At 38.7% G+C, this 19,032-nt stretch overlaps 1 protein-coding gene across 3 annotated transcripts in view; it reads right to left on the bottom strand.

The window, feature by feature from the left end:
- GALK2 (galactokinase 2) overlaps positions 1-17,722 on the bottom strand; it is a 50,289-nt gene extending 32,567 nt beyond the window's left edge. Inside the window, exons 1-5 of one of the 3 annotated variants that reach the window (XM_069798299.1) lie at positions 17,565-17,722; positions 14,847-14,935; positions 13,318-13,441; positions 8,127-8,235; positions 5,092-5,238 (exon numbers count right to left, since the gene is read on the bottom strand). In XM_069798299.1, the coding sequence (XP_069654400.1) occupies positions 5,092-5,238; positions 8,127-8,235; positions 13,318-13,441; positions 14,847-14,935; positions 17,565-17,617 (522 nt within the window). In that variant the 5' untranslated portion in view covers positions 17,618-17,722. Of the gene's footprint in view, positions 1-5,091; positions 5,239-8,126; positions 8,236-13,317; positions 13,442-14,846; positions 14,936-16,922; positions 16,942-17,564 lie in introns of those variants that run through there. The other 2 variants (XM_069798300.1, XM_069798301.1) reach the window with 2 other exon arrangements.
- Between the last annotated feature and the right edge of the window lie 1,310 nt (positions 17,723-19,032).

Below are 19,032 nucleotides of genomic sequence, written 5' to 3'. Positions count from 1 at the left end.
TTCATTAACATTTTGGCCAGATTAATCTGAAAAGTCAGACTCAGTCTGCTGCTTCCCTTTACAACAAATAATGTTGGTCATTTTATAGGAAATTTAGTGTAGAATTTCTACGAAATTCTACAGGGTTTAGTTCACAGCACACAGGACTGAAAATGGAAAATAAACATTTATCGATAAAGATGAGTATTTTACAGGAAGAAGAAAATATTCTTCATCACTTAAGGCATATTTAAAGTCTAGTTAGATGGGGATTTCTTTTTTCAATCTGTGCATGGTTTATACATATGTATATCTGTACGAAAAAACTTCTGAAATATAAGGCATTCTTTAATTTATTAAGGTATAAAATGATGCCCAAACTTTGAGGTTATTTTTACCACCAGGAATGTCCTTATTTTTAATATCTGTTCTTGACTAGGAATAGATTGCTGAAAGTTACCATCTGCTTCCAGTTTGCATACAAAATCCCAATTAGCTAAACTTCATGTATGTTTTGCAAGGTAATTATGCTTACTTTTTTCCAAAATGAGAAAATATTTGTCAGATAGTATCTGGATGTCCTCATGAGCACAGCAATCTTAGTTTGACTTCATCTGCCCTCTAACATGCTCAAATAGAAGGTTATCAATTTGGTTGATGAGAGATTACGGCCTTTGATTACCACTGCTCCAAAGTACTCTGTTTCCCCTTGATTACAAACACACATAGTCAAACTTAAGTTAAAGAACCCTGGGTTTTAATTCCACAGGGAGAAAGGAACTTTAACATTTCTCAATATTAACAGTACTTTAAAATACAATATCTGTGTACCATTTTTTGTGTAAGCAATTTGAGTTTCTCATATAAATAAACTAGGCGTGCATCTATCAAACATTTTTGATGCAGCAATATTATAAAATAATCCTAACTAGTATTATCAGCACACATTATTAATTTCAAAGTCACACTATCAATATGAATACTCACAGATTTTCTTGCCAGATAGCTAGATATTAAAGCCCTACTGCACATCAGAAAAATTATTAGGAAGTGGTAAAGTATTCAATTGAAGTCCTTTCCTTATTATATACAGGCTTCAGAAACAAAGTAGAAAGGATTCTAGTTGGCCAATCTGTTCTCCCACTGAAATCAATGACATTACCAGGTACAGTAACTGTTTAAATACAGGACAATGTTGAATGTTTTGAAAATAACCACACTCAAATTCATCTGAGACGTAGACTGAGAAAATTGAAGCCAATGGACACTGTGCCATTACAGGTTACATTTAGGTCCTCTATTTATCATTCTGTCTGACTTATATTTTTCTTAGTCTAGATAGAGCCAAATATAATTCAACTTCCTATGTTCAACATTTCACATTAAATTAAATAAACCCTATTCGCTTTTGATCTATTTTTCCCAATAAGTATGTGCATAGCTGCCCAGCCTTGAGCAACAGAATGTTAGGGTGGCTGAACAGGACTTAGTACCACAGGATTTAACGTTTGGACAGCAACACTATCATCACATCTTTCAAGTAAATCTAGTTATTCAAAAGTACTAAGTGATATTCTGTACTCATTAATTCCTACCATGAAACACAAAGCTGGGACAATTTAGAGCATTATTCTATTTCCTTTACAAAAAGTATCTTCTCCTGATGAAAAGTTGTACAAAAGATTGATTTTGTAACAGTAAAATAAAAATCACTTTAAAATCAAAAGCTAATACTGAGCATTGCTGTTCTTTGAGTGATGCCAACACAGTCTTAGACTGGTATCCTGTTTGGAGGAGAAAAATGGATTCTTTTTAAAGATCGCATTCTAAATTTTCCATCTTGTTATTTGAATGCTATTGCCCTGCTGCAACTGGTTAGCACTGCACATCTGGCTGAATTGTCTTGGACTGGTATTTTCCCTAAACTATTGTGTATGTGTGTGATGGGTTTTTTAAAAAAATATATTGTATGCACAGTGAAACAATGCCCTATTGCAGACTCCTACATACAATAATTAGTGACAGCAATTTTTTTTATTTTGTTTTCAATGTCAAAAAAGTGCTATTTTTAAAGTAAGCCACCATGAAATTCTAGCCATGCTTTTACAATATTTTTCATTTCAGGTTTTTTTGGCTCTTAATCTCATAGGCCCAAACTTCACACTGGCAGTGTTATCTTGTAAAAGCTCTAAATTTCAACAACTTTTACTCTACAGCTACTATTTTTAACTTATATTTATCAGGAAAAAGAGCATATAACTCAAATATTCTCATAAAAATAGCTTCACAGAAACAAAACAGATAAATGTTCCATTCAGTAAAAGGTCAATTTTTCATAACTTTGGCTACAGAAGCCCTACAATTCAGCCAAATTTGATTCCAAAAGTTTCTATGTCCTGCTGCTACAGACCATCGTATTAAGATTTTGCAAAGTCCATCAAACTAATGAGGGGCAAAAAGTCAATCTTTTTCCATAAAATTACCACCATGACTAAATACTGTTACTTAGAAGTACTACCATTTACAACTTTTGCAACTCTCAAGCATTTGAAAAAATAAGACAGAGGGGAGAGGTGAAGTGATACTTCTTCCTTAAAAATAAACAAACACATAAATATCCAGAGCCCTAAAAATGCAAGGTCCTGGTTTGCTTTCTAGTAGAAAGGATCTGGAAAGCCCCTATTTCTGGTCAGCTAAGAATTCCCCTGCCATGGGGGAGCTTCCAGCTGATACACAGCCAGCATTACTGGACCCTGCACAGATACCATTTAACACCAGCACAGGATGCATTAGGAGCTAGAAAGAAGTGGCCAGAGCACATTTTACAATTCTGAGGGCTCACATGCCTAGATTGCTCTAATTTATACTCAGACTAGCTCTGCCGTATACAAGGCAGTTCTGCGAGGCTAAGCATAAATTCAGTGCAACAGAGAATGTGGATTTAGCTAGATATAAGAGGTCTCTAATGCTAAATCATAAATTAGCCAAGAACACTGAACTTGTTTTTACTGTCCTGTAAGATTTGGGGAAACTTAGAGCCTGGACAAAAGTAATCACTCTTCAGAGCTGTCATCCTCTGTCTTAACCACCACAACCAGGTGTGCAAGCACATAAAACCTTGGATATGTTCTTAACTGCTTCTATGTTGGCTATTGGGAATTCTCATCTGTACATTAATTGCTCATTTTTCATCACAAGTGCAAAATATTTGGCTGCAGACAGCAGGATTTCCTGACAAAAATGTGCAACTGTGTCTCTTGTGTTCATCCAACTATATTTGAGACACAAGATTAACTTCCAGCACACCTTCCAGCAAGCAGAAGACATTTTGGGTTGATTGAACAGGACACATGAGGAGAAGGAAAGACATTCAGTGGAGTCTCTGTCTTCCTTCTGTTCCTCCGCAAGTTTCTATGAAAATGCCAAAAGGAGTTTTGCACCTTTCTTTACAACAGGTCTGGCATAATGCCAGCTGGTACTCCCAAGCCATGTGTAAATTCAGCTCAAGATACACACTGTATCATTTATTCTCTGAAGAAAGCTGTGCAGTATTTCTTGGAATAATGAAAACCTGGCTTCTGGTTTTCCAGATACAGATTTCTACTACCTAGTAAAATTTGGGCTTTCTGACCTCTGTCAGTTTTATGGATTTTGCAGATACCCAATTTCTGAACACATGCACTCCAGTGATTTTGATCAGTGGTTCACAAGCTTAGCTCATTTGGTTACCACCATCAGAGATGGTGCTGACCTGTGATAAGACCACCTATGCAAAACCAGAAGCTTCTTGCCAGGCCAGGTACACATGTATAAAAAAGCATGTCTATCACCTCCAACCCTCTTACTGCAAGGTCTCATTTATCAGAGTAGGATCCTCAATTCCATGTTTTCATCTACCATTGCACTACATGTCTCACCTCACAAACTAGAGCCTCTGTTAAGTGTCCCATCCCTTACTTACCTTTTGACCACAATCGCATCAACACAAAGCAGGGTGACAGTAACTGTAGCCACATCCTCCTACATAAAAAAGCCTCCCTGCCTCACCTCCCTGCCTGCTTCTTTCTGCCTTAACCCTGCTTGATACCTTCCTGAAGCAAGCACTGTGAACTGTGCAATGTGGGATGGAACACTTACCGCTGAGCGGATTGCTGCAGCTGCAGCTACATAGAGAAGCAAGTCACAACTGATCAGCAAAAACCTTCCGTGTGGATCTGTTTACCTCATGGCTCAGATAAGTGCCTGTATACAAGCACAGTTAACAGCTGCCATCATCACGTACCACTTTAAGTTGGCTTTGTACCACGATTTGGGAATGTGCCTTAGACAATAGGCACAAATATGCATAACAGTCACATTTAGATCTGTTCTTTGCTCTTTCTTACAATGTTCTAATTTAAAATCCTAGTTTCACTTAACCAGACATTTTTACTGCAGAGAACTTCATTCCCACATGGCACCTTCAGGGACCATGACTCCTCCAGAAATTTGTATTACATGAGCCAAATTCTACTAACAGTTGTACTGCTAACAGGTCACATACTTGGGGGTTTGTTTTTAGACTAATGTTTGTTTAAAAAAGTGAGGAATACATTTTGGACTGTAAATATGTTCATTCCAAAAAAACTGTGAAGAGAATAAGGAGAAGCAGATGGAAGAATTTTACCTCTACATTGTGCTGATTATATAATTTATCAAGAAATTGTTCCACAGGCCTCCAACAGATGCTCTGCTGTTAAAGCCATGAAAAGTCATTCAGGGAGAGGGTAAAGGCCTTGGGGGTGTGGTCCACATGCTTCAGCACATACATCCTCAGTCCTGGCCTGCAGATAGCACATCTGGTCCAGGCATGGACCTCATGGTTGGCCAAAATACAGGCTTGCAATAATGCTCCTTTTTTCAGCTTTAATGTAAGCCTGTTTTCTTGCCAAATTCAAATCCTGCCAAAATTTGGCCAAAGATGTTTGCTCAATTGTGCAATATCTTAAGTTTATATCCAACAACTCTTTGCAAAAACAATTGTATCGTGTTTTTAATGTTTACAGGCATTAACAATATTTAATTTTAAGTAGAATTTTACTGCTGACACTCTTGTGATTTACAGTAAATTACCTTAGAGAGGGTTTTTCCATTAGCTCTTAGTGTCACGAGTCCTGCACAGCACACCAAAGCACTGGAGCTAGAGAGACCAGAACTTGGAGGGATGGTTCCATCTAGCAGACAATTCATTCCAGTTGGGTTATTAAGACCAAAATGTTCCTAACAATGAAAAAATAAACAATCTCAGTTTCAAGTACAGACAGGCTCAGGCTTGCAATTATCTGATACTTAGAAAGAGAATCTTTCTGTTGAGTTGCTGGAACCAAGGACCTGCTTCTGGTATCTCCAAAATAAAGCACAATTTTCATTCTATTCCTCAAGAACAAATCCAATGGTAGGGCTTCAGCCAAAGGTATGTCTGCAATTCCTGTACACAAACATACATGAGCTGACAGAACCGTACCCCAAGCAGAATTCAGTATGGGCTAAATGCCCAAGAATTTACCAAGCTTCGTGGGTGGGTTTTGCAGCAACTGGCTCTGCTCTGAGCTGCTGTGGTGACAGTATCAGAGGTTACCAAACATTTTATACCCTACTTTTGTCCTTTCCTCCACAGCTTCTCACTTAGGGCATCCTGAAGAGCTTAAGGTCCACTTTATGCTTCACTTCTAATGCTGGCACGTGTTACTAGGGAGCCACATCACACTGATGGGGAACTAGTAGCCATGCAGCTGATACTCCTATCTCCTGAAGCACCCACAGGACTACCACTGAGAAAACTACAATGGTACTTCAAGGATACTATGCTTTAGGAGGCACAAAGACATACCTACCAGTGGTGATGGTCTCTGTCATGCTATAGAATAAAGTTTAAAATATTTTTACATACATGATAGATATCATCACAGATATTACATTTAATCCAGAAGTCATAAATCCCCGCGTACATACTCTTATAATTACTTTTTATTTGTTTTGTCTTTTTATTTATAATAACTTTAATATAAATTCCTCTCTGTTGTTAGTTTGAAATAAGCATGCAGTACTTATTAAAAAATCATTGAATGTATATGGAGGTTATATGAATAGCTACATTCTGATACAGATTTATATGTCAATAAACTATGCTACAATGTCAATAATCAGAAAAAATGGCAGTGTTTCCATAAAGAAATGCCCACCTTCAAAAGATTTCTACTACTTTTCCTGAAACAACTTCAACCATAAATACCAATGATAGAGATTAGCAAACACAAAGAGCCTCCTTTAATGTCTTCTACCATCACTTCATATTATTTTAAATTTCCCTTTCTACAAATATAAGGGAATTCATACCTCAAATACTATTGCTGCCCATGCCCCTTCATGAAGAACGCTAGACAGGCTTGTTCAAAACCAGAAAATGCTTGAGTAACCAGAAACTGATCCACAGTTTCTGGATTGTCTTGAATGTGAATCAGGCTTACAAACTTATCACGCGATGTTTAAATAGAAAACGTACTTCAGTTTCAAAAATGAAAATGGACTTTGCCAAGTTCTGCAATAGTTCTGTCCCAAAAGGATAGCATGTTCAACTTAATATAAACAGATTATCCCGCTGGACCCTCTGAGTACTTGTATTTCAGTGTTTCTTAAGTCTGTAACATTTATGCTTATTTTCTGCCAGTGCTAGAGTCTGCAAACCTGTTTTGCAAATTAACCTTCAAGTATGAAAGTTTGTCCTTAGGAAACAAATCTCAGTAGCAGACTGCAAAATAAATAAAGTCAATTGGTCATGCTAGCCTTAATATAAAAAAAGATATATTGTAAAGAAACCTAATCTACATCTCTACAGTCAATGCAATTTAAATGCCTGTGTTACTGAGCAACACAAAATTGAAAATACTCATGTTACTGCAAACGTAAGTAATTTATTGGGGTCTAAACATAGGGGCAGGGGTCTGTTTAGGAACTGTGGATTGTAATAAAGTGACTTGTGGCACTGATTATTCCAAATATTGTATTTTGAAGGCTCCGGTGGCAGGTTTGAGGCAGGCTTTGTTGGCTGCCTGCAGTCCTCATCTATTGGATCATCCTGTGGGGTGACCTAGATGGCCTATCCTGAGGCAAGCTTCATGTGCTTCAAAAAGCACATTCACCCATAATTTGGGCTGCCTGTGGCAACCTGTTCCTGACCTAGCCATCACTGTTTATCCCATCTGCCCTTCCAGAAATATCACTGGATTGACATCAAGCTGAGAAGTCATCATGTTTTTTCTCAAAGGGCCATGAATCACCTGCAAACAGCAGGTGAGATTTATAGGAAGCCTCAAGTGTGAGTTCAGGCTGCCTCCCAGGACAACACTGACAATCAGCACTTAGTTTCACAAGCAGTTCAGTCTTCAAGTCAGTCTGGAGACAGGCTAGCTCACAAAGGAGAAGATAAAGCTCAAATGAGCAGACAGGTAAATGTCTATCTGTTCAGTGTTCCTGCCTTTACTGTAAGTGTGCCATTTCCTGCATAGCTGCACTCAACTCAGGAAATTTTGAAAATCCCATTCAAATTCCACACACTGAAAATCTGGTTAAGTAATGGTTTTCACTGGAATATTTCTCCTGTACGCTGTTTACTTACATTTTACATTTTCTGTTGCCTACTGCATGAGTCAGCTTCACTCAGTTGTGCACAAGTTGTAGGTTTCCAACATGAATGGAAATTAATGTTTTTAAACATGTTTCCATAGGAAGAAAAGGACTAATATATGATCTTTGTGTCCTGACAGACAAGCCTCCAAAGCTTTTTAAAAGCAGATTTTAATTAGATGATTCCATCGGAAAGCGTGATGTTTAACTTCAAAATAGAGAAATGTCATCTTGATAATGAGTTTGATCATGACTTTACTAAATAAGTAATTATTTGCCATCGTAATTTATGTAATGAAAATAGGGATCTGCAAATATTTAAAAACAAACCCACGCATATCTCCTCTTCAAATTTTCACATAAAAATACTAAAATGTATGTCAAGAAAAGCTATAGAATGCAGGAAAGTATTTTGAGGGTGAATAGGTATGCTTGTCGTATTTTACTTCTACATTAATTTCATAAGTTAAATGGATTTGGCTTACCTGAATACCCTTCAGTCCACACAGGAAGTAGTTATGCCACTGAGGTTTGGTTTTGTTAATCTGAATGTTATTAACACTAGTACTGAAATCCCTGCAAAAACAGAAAAACCTTGAGGCTTTAACTTACCAGTAAACTTAGCTTGAAAAAAACATGGCTTATTACTGCCACCTGCTGATGAACAAAAACATTTCGATGTTAATTTTCTTCAGTGCAATGGTTTTTGCGGTTTTTTGTACAGATCTTCTTTATTAATCAATTCTATAAGGATATTTTAGATTGAAGCATAAGAATTTTTGCTTAAGTTATAGAATTTATTAAATAAATTCAGAAATTAAACTGACTTTGGCATCCTTAATTAAGGCAGCAGGCCTTCCATTACGTGTGTATTTTCTCTTGATCTCTTAGAGAAGTGAAAATCTAAATAGTCATATCTGTCAAACCTAGAATAGAGATAAATACACTTCAGGTTCTCTAGTAATCCCTGCTCGGGAATTCATCTTCATTACCTTTGCTCTGAATGGCACTTCACTAAAACAAGCCTAGTGCTCCAAAATTATTTTATGTATGTTACAAGATACAAATCAAATAATTTAGTTTAGAATAGTTTATCTATTTCCTCCAGGATAATTCTGATAATGGTTTTCCTACTCTATCTTCATTTCAAAATAATAAAAATGTTAAGCCTGAATGCTCCTAAAGAAACTACTGCTACAGATTGGTGCTGTCAAAGTGAGCATGGAGTGATGCACAGAGACCTTAGAGGAGCACACATTAAGCACCAAGAATTGCAGATTGTTTAGAAGTCTATACTGTTGAATGTCCAGTAACTGTATCTACCTGATGTCATTACAGCAGATGCCCAACACAGAAAGAGGAAAGGCACTGAGAATGTCAAGAAAAGCTAACAAAAAATATTCAAAAGTTGCAGGCTAAGCTGTGCTTTACAAGGCAAGGTCTGCCAAACAGTATGAACAGAGGCAGCTGAATTCCCTGGAAATATTTAGGTTTAATGGGAATAAAACCACTTTCAAGAAATTATACAGCAGGGGACAGTCTGCAACTCCTAAGGGGATGGAATTTTTTGTTCTTATGCTAGTCCCACTCTGTATCTGTAAACTATGTAGGTTAGTGATATGCTGGTTTTATTTTTATCCAAAATGATATCACTAGTTAATACCTGTAATGAATACCAGTGTGAAGGTGTTTTTAATGGTAAAGTATTCTGTTACCTATGGAGAAACAGTTATACTAATATAAAGAATCTTTACAATGGTATAATTGTCTTCAAATGATGGCTGAAAACTTCACTTTATTCTGGTGCAATTAAAGGCTGCAATTTTTGTGTTATGTAACCCCCAAAGCTGACAACCAGTGTACAAAAAGACCCACAATCCTGCCTCTTCGCTTGGTCTAATGCTAGCTGTGCTGTAGTGAGCTACTCCACTTGTATTACCAGTCTACAACCTGCTCCTAGCTCAATGTTACATGACAGATCTTACACTTTAAGTATCAACTTAGAATTACCATTTTGTCAGTTATACATTCAATTTCAACAGTCAGTACAGTGCAGAAATATCAGAGATTGGTGTACAGTTAACATACAAATTGCTGTCTGTCAATCTGAACTGTTCAAAATAGTGCCACTTACAGGACATCATCAAAAATGCAGCATCAAAGAATTGTACAAAGTTAGTGCCAGAAATTACTGGGATTTGTAGAGTAACACAAAAGATCTGAAAGGGAGTATTGAGATTACAGTACAAGAAAAGTTTGAGAATAGCTGTAAAATTCTTCCAATTTGAGATTCATGTGTAGTCAGAACAATCTCCCAGAAAATAAAATAAAATCATTTTGCTTATGGCTTTTCAATATAATAAAAAAACCAGAAGTACTTGTAAAATAGAAAATACTTGTCAAAAGTCATGAAAATTAAAAAAATCCTGTGTTTGCTTATGCTTGTTCTCTACAATAATCCTAAATTATTATTGTAAAAAAGCAATGTTGATGGAAATCAATGCGTAAAAGTGATTAACAGAAAGCAAATGTGAAGTCCTCTTTCCCTCAAAAAAGAGTTGTAAAGTATTTTATCTTCGTAATTCTTTTTATACAATCAGGCAAAGTAAAACTTCAATGAACAAGACATAAACTATGATTATATTTGCTGGTTCTCAAGACAAATTAAAATAATGACTTCTTAAAATGCATTTTGCTCATTTCTGCAATCTTCTTGCATAGAAAATGAAAGAAAAATTGGCATTGATTTTGGCAGGTTTCACATGAACATAATTCACACAAACACAGAATGTGGTACTGTCAAGATGCCCAGAATCCTTAACTGTATTTTTTTGTTATCACATTCAATTTGTTGTAAAAACCAATTCCTAAATTGATAACGCCCAAGCGTTATCTTAAATCAGTAAATCTTCAGGCTTGCCTTTGATCCTCCTACTGGAAGGCAGACAGTTTGATATAAGAACTTTACAATAAAATAAAATAAAAAATTGGGAAAAACATACCCATAAAGTAAAAATACTGATATTGTCTGTTCCAGCCTTTCTGTTTTAAAGGATTCTTGGGAAAGCTTGCCCCTCCTCCAAGCTAGATATAAGCATTCCAATTCTTCTGCATAATTAGAAGAGGAGAGTTTTTTAAGTAGTGTGAAAAACACATGTGCCTGAGGTGTTTTTTACTGTCTGAATAGTAATTAATCCTTATTTTTGGGAGACAAATTTGGCTCTTTGTCACAGAACCTCATTGTCTTGTCAATCTGTTAGTTTATCTGTTTAAGTCCTCTGTAAAAAAAAAAAAATCTGATTTTTTTTAAAAAAGATTTTCAGGTTTTGCCACAAGATGGAAACCAACTGATAATTATCATCCTCTGGTATGTCTGAAGGCATTTTGAGAAGTATCATGTCATATATTCTCTGTACACGTACTTCTCAATTACAAAGATTTTATGTGAAGGGGAGGTACCAGGAACTTCCAAAGACTGTAATTTCTGAATGCTGTTTTAGCCCAAATAACACTAAAGGCATCTGATCAGTTGGGATGATTTCTGATTAAAAACACATAGGTGATTTTTCTTCCAACCTGTTCTTCGTCCTGTTTTCCCTGAAAGGTAACATGAACCATCAGGGTGGAAGAGGGCTACAGAACTGTTACACATTTTACCAGTTCATGAAACAAGAATGAAATAGGAAATAGTGATTCTGCGGAGGCTTATGGTTAGTCCTTGTTTGCCAAAGGCCTATATATATGCATTCACCACAGGCATAAATCTACCAGTGTAACAGGCTGGGAAAAAAGATACACTGTCAACAGTTTTGTTATGTGGTGTAACGTTCAAAGTGTTGAAAAATATTTCTTTGTTATGAAATTATGGGCATGTTTTAGCTTTGTTTTTAAGGAGCAGTGTCTCAACAAAATAGAAATGCTTAATGCTGTATTCTGAGACCTCTTCTTGGTTTACAGTTTAAAACATACCATTTCAAACTGAAACCAGGGCAGATATAAAAATAAGGTGACTGTGTATGCAATTTGAATTCAAAGGCTGTAATTCCAGATTTGGTAGGAAATGTATGTACCTTAGGAGAAGGCCATTTCAATTGTGATGTAATGTGCCAAAGCTTAAAGACCAAGTAAAAATGTTTACCTTTTGGTTACTGCTTTATTTAGTATCCATTATAACAACTTTTCCTAATCAAAGCTATTATAAGTCTGGAACTACCGCTTCTTGCAGAATGGTTTTGCAATACAGCTTAAGCCATGCTGGAGGCTGCTATTAAAAAAGGGAAAGGTCCCACTCATGTCTTCCATTTCCTATCCCCCTGCTCACCACTGCATGTTCCCACTGTTTACCCCAAGTCAGCTTTAGTGCTGAGTGCAAGGCAATTCAGTTCACTAAAATGACAGAAAATTAACCAGGCAAAAAATAGGTGAATAGTGCACTTTACCTTAAAATCAAACAAGTACTAGACCTAGTAAAAGGCAGAGGGTGGATCAATGTCAGAAGCAGAGACAGGGAGACTATGGGTAAAAGAAGCAAGCCATCACCTTTTGGCGGTGGCAAACTCTTAATTCAGCCCAGCTATAATGTGAAAACATACTCTACAAAGTGAATGAAAAACATTTGAGTATTTATACTTACCACGGAAGTAAAAATTCCTTTCAACTGCCTTACTTGCAGGCAGCAGCTCAGAACATATTTTTATAACAAACTGAGCTTTAAGCAGGAATATGTGTTTAAATAGTTCCCACTTTTGGCAGTATGTTCCTGTCCCTGTGCTGCCATACACTCTGCTTTCAGGGAGTAATTTACCATTGGCTTAAACCAATGGCTTAATAAAAATGTCTTAAACTAAGCTTGTCCTGATTCCGATTTTTGCAAAATCCCCACAAAAGTTCATGTGGATAAGTGACCTGATCTGAACTGCCATGCAACCACACAAATATCAGTCTGTTACAAGGAAGAAGGCAGAAAAATGTGGCTGAAGTTGAAAAGAATGGCAGGGTTATTTCCCTATGTTCAGCATTTGTGAGACCATAGCTGGAATACTGCATTCAGTTTTGGGGTTTCCCAATACAAGAAAGACATTGGCAAACTGCAGGGAGTCCAGCAGAAGACCATCAAGATGGTTACAAGGGATCTCCAAAGGTCCCTTCCAACCTAAATTAGTCTCTGATTCTGCAAACAAGCAGCTGTGGAGGAAGTGGAAGAGAGGGAATACAGATTCTTTGAGTCAGGATTGTTGCTAAAGCCATTGTGTTGTGAAAACACAGTCCCAGGTTCTCCAGAGCAGGGTAATGTTAGCTTACATAGGCAGTAATTGATTACAAAACATTTCACTCCCTTCTCCAGGAGAAACTGAACTGCTGCCAGTTATGGGGATTACATCAAGAAAGATGAGCTACAACAAGGGAAGACAGGATTGCACTTTTAGAAAGATTGAAAAATCAGAGGCCTCACAAGAGATATCTGAACAGACAGGTGGGAAACAGAAGTAGCAAACCTATTGCTCTAAACTAATATGCACAGCATAGCATCAATGGGATCCCATCTGCTTATATCATTTTACAGAATTAAACTCTATACTGCAATGGCAGTTTGTCAGATCTCTGAGAAGTTAACCTGTATTGCACTTGCATAAAGAGGTTCATAAAAATTAGTGAATAAACAAAGTAATTACTTACAAGTACAAAGAATTGGCATTTGCCAGTTGCACAACTTTAGTTTTTACAGGTTCTACCGCAATCAGTATATCTTGTTCTATAGCCATAGGGAGCACAGCATAACCACAGTAGTCTATATGTTCTCCTACCAAAGAAAAGAGATAATTAAAATATTTTGGAATAATTCTTTCTAGAATAGCAGTAACAGGGCTTCTACAGGGGTTCAGTGTTGTTTACCATACAAGACAATTTCTGAGCATAGTCTCAACTCTTATTATTTAAAGTTTGGGGTGCATTTCCTCCATTTTATATTACTGCACAAAAATTTTCTTCTTTCTTTAGTGATTTTATCTATGGCATCTGTTTATAAATCTTTGTGTTTTAACATTGGCTTATAAAAATTAAAAAAACACTACATAGATTATTGTCCAGCAATGAGAATGGCCACATTATTTGTACACTGTTGTGACAGTACAAAAAATTAAGTCAAATCAGTCACATTTAACTGATGACTGGAAGAGATAAAGGCACCACAGGACGCCTCATTATGTGATCTCCTCTGCTTATGTGGGTGATTCATTAGCCCACCAGCAAAGGCTTGTGGTAGAAATTTTATATTTTATTTTTCATAAAATTTCTGGACTTTTTTTCCAAGAAGATAATAATTATATGTAAATAATCATTAATACAGTTACATACAACACATAAAGTAATATTAAAGTAGAAAATGTATGTAGTAAACATCCTCTCTCTTGGAAGTAATTCCCAGTTAGCATATGCCGTCAATTTAATCTATATGATATGTTCACACAGCACCAAGATAAAAATTATCATTAATTGCACAATGGACTAAATAATTTTTAAAGCTCTGTTTTGCAGGATCCTTTTAGTTACAATGTCTTCAAATGCGTAGGGTTACTTTATGAATATCGAAGAAATTGAGCTCTAGGGAGAGTACCATCTTAATATGGATAGAGAAATCTCAAAAATAAGGCTGCCACAGAAATACAAGTAAAACCTAAATACAAAATAATTGTGTCTCTCCAGTCTGCCAGTGAATCACAACCCACTGTTCTAAGTTCTGTGGACACCACTCTATGGAAGAGTAAAGAAGAGCAGATGATGGTAGAATCATTTCATGCTTTATCATATGCATTGCTGTGTGGCTGGTTATATTTGGTAACAAATTATAATGGAAGAAAAAAAAATACTAATTTAATTTGTGGATGCACTGTTCATCAACTACTTTAGATTAAATTTCCCAAGCCTTTCAAAAAAATGGTATCCAACCATAAGCTGGCAAGTTACTCCAATTTTCAAAACCATCACTACTATAAATGTTTTTTCCAAAACTGATATTTGAGTGTGCAGTTGTTTGTAATGAGGTGTAGTAAAAGCTAGTAAAGTATTATATTCTGTTTTCCATTTATCACAAGCAACTTCTCTGAAAAAAATAAAATTAAGACCAACATTATTTTGATTCTATGTTTTGAACTACACGGCTTTTATGATGGCGGATAAAATAACAGAATATTAATTTTTCTCTTTACCTATTAAGTTGACTCGCCCTGGTGCACGAACATAAAACTTGGGAGCCGATCCAAATTTTGATATAAACATCTCCTTTAGCTTCTGCAATCTGAAAGGTGGGTTAGAAACATTTAGAAGGACTATATTTGCAAGAAAGGCAGGAAGTTTCCACATTTCTTGAAGTAAGTTCAATTCAACTTTTTGAATTACGTGTTTTGTCTGTTACATCAAGAGCAACATTAAGGTGCTTATTTTTGCTCTTCATATAACATTCATTGTGACAGAGAAGACTCCATTTAGAATATTCTAATTAAGAAACGTGTATGTTCACTTGAAAAGGATAGAAGGGGCCTTATTTTATTTAAGTCCTCTGTCTAGGTTGGTTCTAGACAGAAGCAGGGAAGGCAATTGCCTGGGGTAGCAAAATACCATGGCCTCCAGCTACCTATGCCACAACCCTGTAAAACTGTTTGCCATTGAGGAAGAATCCGGCAGTGTGGACCAATGGCTCATTTGTGGCACTGGGATTTGTCACATACACACAGAGGCACTCCCTTTAAAGTCAGATCTGACCGCACCAGGCCTGAGCAAATTCATTTTCTTCCAAGTTTTGACTTTTATCAATTTCCATATTAGATACTACCGCATTTCTGTACAAATACGTATGCAGAGAACTAGAATTCCAAACCTCAGATTATCCCTGCAACTTACTTAGTATTTACTCTACAGGTTTACAGCAACAGTTCACAGAAAGTTCTTCAGGTTTTCCATTTGGAGGTGCTAGACGTGCCACTGAAAGTTCTGATGCAAAGAAAAATTCGGCATATTGCTTTATTTCCTAAGACTGCAAAGGTATCTAGCTTCTGCCCTGTGTTTGCAAAGCTGGAATGCTTTTAATGTCATGTAAGAACTGGGTAAATAAAGACTGAGAAGAGATTAAGCCATTATCTTAGTGAAGCATGAGAAATTTGACAGTGATTCACTTCAAAACTACCTTAAAGCAATTTAGGTTGCACACTAACCTATTAACTTTAATTAATGTAAGCAACAGACTAAAATGATGAAAAAGCAGTAAGAATACAAGAAAAATAATCTTTAAAATGGGACTTACAATACCGACATACCCTGTTGGCTTTAAAGCATGTAGCCAATTAAATTTTTGTTTGTTTGTTTTTAGTCTACTAACAAAAATCTAGTAACAGGAACCCTGCTAAGGTTTCTACATTTAGTCTAAAACTAGAACTGGAAGCCTAGTTAATGCAAAGTGTAAGTAAGAAGACAGCAATGAGAAACAGATGTTACAAAATTTCACAGTCAATTATTTAGTTTATACTTCTTTGTAAAAGCTGTGTTACTGTCCAACTACATATATTCAAATGTTTTATAAGATTTCTTTAGATGTAAAGCTACAAAATACTATTTTTTGTGCTTTTTTTTAACAGATCTTTCAGTACTTTTCCATCTTGGCACCCAGTAACAAAGCTGTATTACGTCCCTCTATAATTTCCCCTTTTTGTCATCTCCCCTAGTATTGACTAGTTTATCACTCTTCCAATTAGCAGAAGCAATTTCTGCCATTTCATTGTACAATCCCTTTTCTAGATCACATTAATAATATTGTAGTCCATAGGGGAATCTGTTGGCAGAAGTCTAGGTGTTAACTTTATTCCTTTTTGTGTCAGTATTTAGAATGCTTCTTTGTTTCACAGATATTTTTATAGTGGTGTTGGTACTAAGAGACTAAGAACAAACAGAGCAGTCATGGGGACATGTTTATCTAAGTGCTGATTGATCTCTTTTTTTAATGTGGGTTTTTACAAGCAGGCCCGATGAAAGGCTATTTACAGGCTTTGGCCTTGATGTTGCAACATGCATGCTGCATTTTAAGCACCTACATCAAAGATAATTGTCAGAAGTGTTAAGTGAAGGCATCCCTCACAACTTCACACATCCAAGCCTGGAAACGCCAGACTCATCCTTTCCGCAGTGCAATCATACGCAAGCAACTAAACTTAAAAAAAGAAAAGACCCTTCTCCAGTGCTAACACAGGTAAAAAGGTTCGTTTCAACTGTTTGGGCATTCTACTTCCACACACCGAGTGCAACTCCGTGGGGAAAGAGCATGCATTGGCAGGTGCCGCAGTCATACCAACGCAGAGCCAGGCCTACGCCGTTCCAAGGAATCGCATGGGCACTTCTTTTATAGCCAAAAGGACAAGAGGATAATCAGTACCCCCAAAATTCTGAACCAACTAAAAACGCTAGGAGGAAAGATGAATTAATTACTCCCCTCCTGCCACAGGGGCACTGTGCGGGAGGCAGCAGGGACGCCTGGGCAGCAGGCGGTCGCGTTTGGCGGAGAAGGGGCAGGAGGGGCCGGTGCCCAGCGCCCGGCCCTGCGGCAGAAGGGGGCCGGCGCCCACGCCCGCTTGCCGGCGGGGAAATCAAAGCACGCCCAGGCCAACGTGGCTGAGGCGAGGGTGCTCCCGGGGCCACACAAAACGCAAGCGTCACGCTGTTTGTGTTGAGGCGAATCAAAGGATCGCAAGTCAAAACCCTCTCACACCTCAGGCGAGAGGCTTGGAAACAGACCGTCCCACCTGTCCTCCCACCTCCCCTGCCCGCCTGCAGACCGCCCGCCCGCCCGCCCCGGGATAAATGGCGGCGGGCTTCCGCAGCTCCGTTGCGGCCGTGGCCTCTCGCTGCGGCGCCGGGGCCGAGGGGAGCGACCCACCCACCTGGGCTGCTCCACCAGCTGAACCGGGAGGGTGCCGGGGGCGTCCGCCGCCATGGCGGCTCCCCCCGCCGGCCCCTGGCTGAGGCGGGCAGCGGCGCGGTGCGGCGCGGCGGCTCCGGCTGCACCGCGGTCACGGGACAGGCAGACACCGTCCTTCCGGGCGGCGGAGCCGGCAGCCCGGCCTCCTGCCCGCCCCGGCCCCGGTGGCAGGGCACCCCTGAGGCGAGGGTGCTCAGTCCCCGGGCCTGTCTCTCAGACCCGTCGGCACGCCGCAGCCCGGGCGGCGGTGGGGCGGCTCTGCCCTCAGCTCCTCGCCTGCCACAGTCCAGATGTGACAGGAAAGCTGTTGCGATGTGTGAAGGAAATGTTTTTCTCCTTCATTCCTGTCAGAATTTGGCTGTCGACAGAAAAACTCCAAAAACTGTCCCCGGCTGAGTGCGCGGAGCCAGCTGTAGGCTGCCCCGGCGGGCACCTTGCAGGCCTGTGGGGTTGGAGTCGCCCTCGGCGCCGCGCATTGGGCCAGTGCCGGTTCTGTGGGGTTGGAGTCAGCCTCGGCGCCGTGCATTGGGCCAGTGCCGGCAAAATGCGCATGTAATGAAAACAATACATTGGCAATGCGATCCCCTACGGCATTATTCTCCCCCCCCTTGTTTTTTCTGGTGTGTGGTTCTGCCAGCTTTCCTCAAACAAGCAGTCTGACAGCTCCTGTTTACCCCTCAAGATTAATGGCTGCAGTTACTTTGAGGAACTAAGCTTTTCAAATGCATTTACAAGCTCACTTGCTCATTGTTATTGACTGTTTTGGTGTATATCTTAAAGCCCCTAATATTCCACTGATGACACTTTAAGTGCTTGGACTGAGAGAAGCATAGTAACATTGAGATTTCATTGTGGATTTACATGGTTTTCTGAGGTAAAACTTTTCTCCCGATTAGTATGGTTGGCATAACAGAAACACGGTTTTTAAGACTTAGCAGTAGCCATAGGAAAAAAAAAAAAAAAAAAGACTGCCAGAAACTCTAACAACATAAAATGACGAACAACAAACATCTGCGAGACCCAATAAATACCGCAAATGCGTCTAAGAGTCTGTGAGAACCACGGCCTTGTGGAGACTGTGGAGGGGCAAAGCTTGTCTGTCTGAGGTCTTTGCCTCACTCAGCTGGAAAGCAGCAGCAGAAATTAGCGTTTAAAAATCTAAAAAGCCAGTGCTTTGCAAGGCCCGTGTTTTTTACATTTTAGGCCTTTTTAAATTGCTGCGACAGAATTATATGCTTGTGGTAAAGGCAGCGCACGTAAACCGTTCAGCAGCACGGACTGAGGCAAATACACCGCACTAAAGACTAAGCGACGCTGCGACCATCAGCGAGCGGCCGGGCTTTTCGAACTTGCCATCCAGAGACGCCCAGTCGCAAGACTGAGAGCTCAGCTACGGGAGCCGGGCTCGCAGCGCCCACACCCGCACGCAC

The sequence above is a fragment of the Haliaeetus albicilla genome, chromosome 12 (genome assembly GCF_947461875.1).
Source record: "Haliaeetus albicilla chromosome 12, bHalAlb1.1, whole genome shotgun sequence".
In the NCBI taxonomy this organism is placed as follows: domain Eukaryota; kingdom Metazoa; phylum Chordata; class Aves; order Accipitriformes; family Accipitridae; genus Haliaeetus; species Haliaeetus albicilla.
The sequence above is the reverse complement of the archived record's forward strand: the minus strand, read 5'-3'. Positions and strand labels throughout refer to the sequence as shown.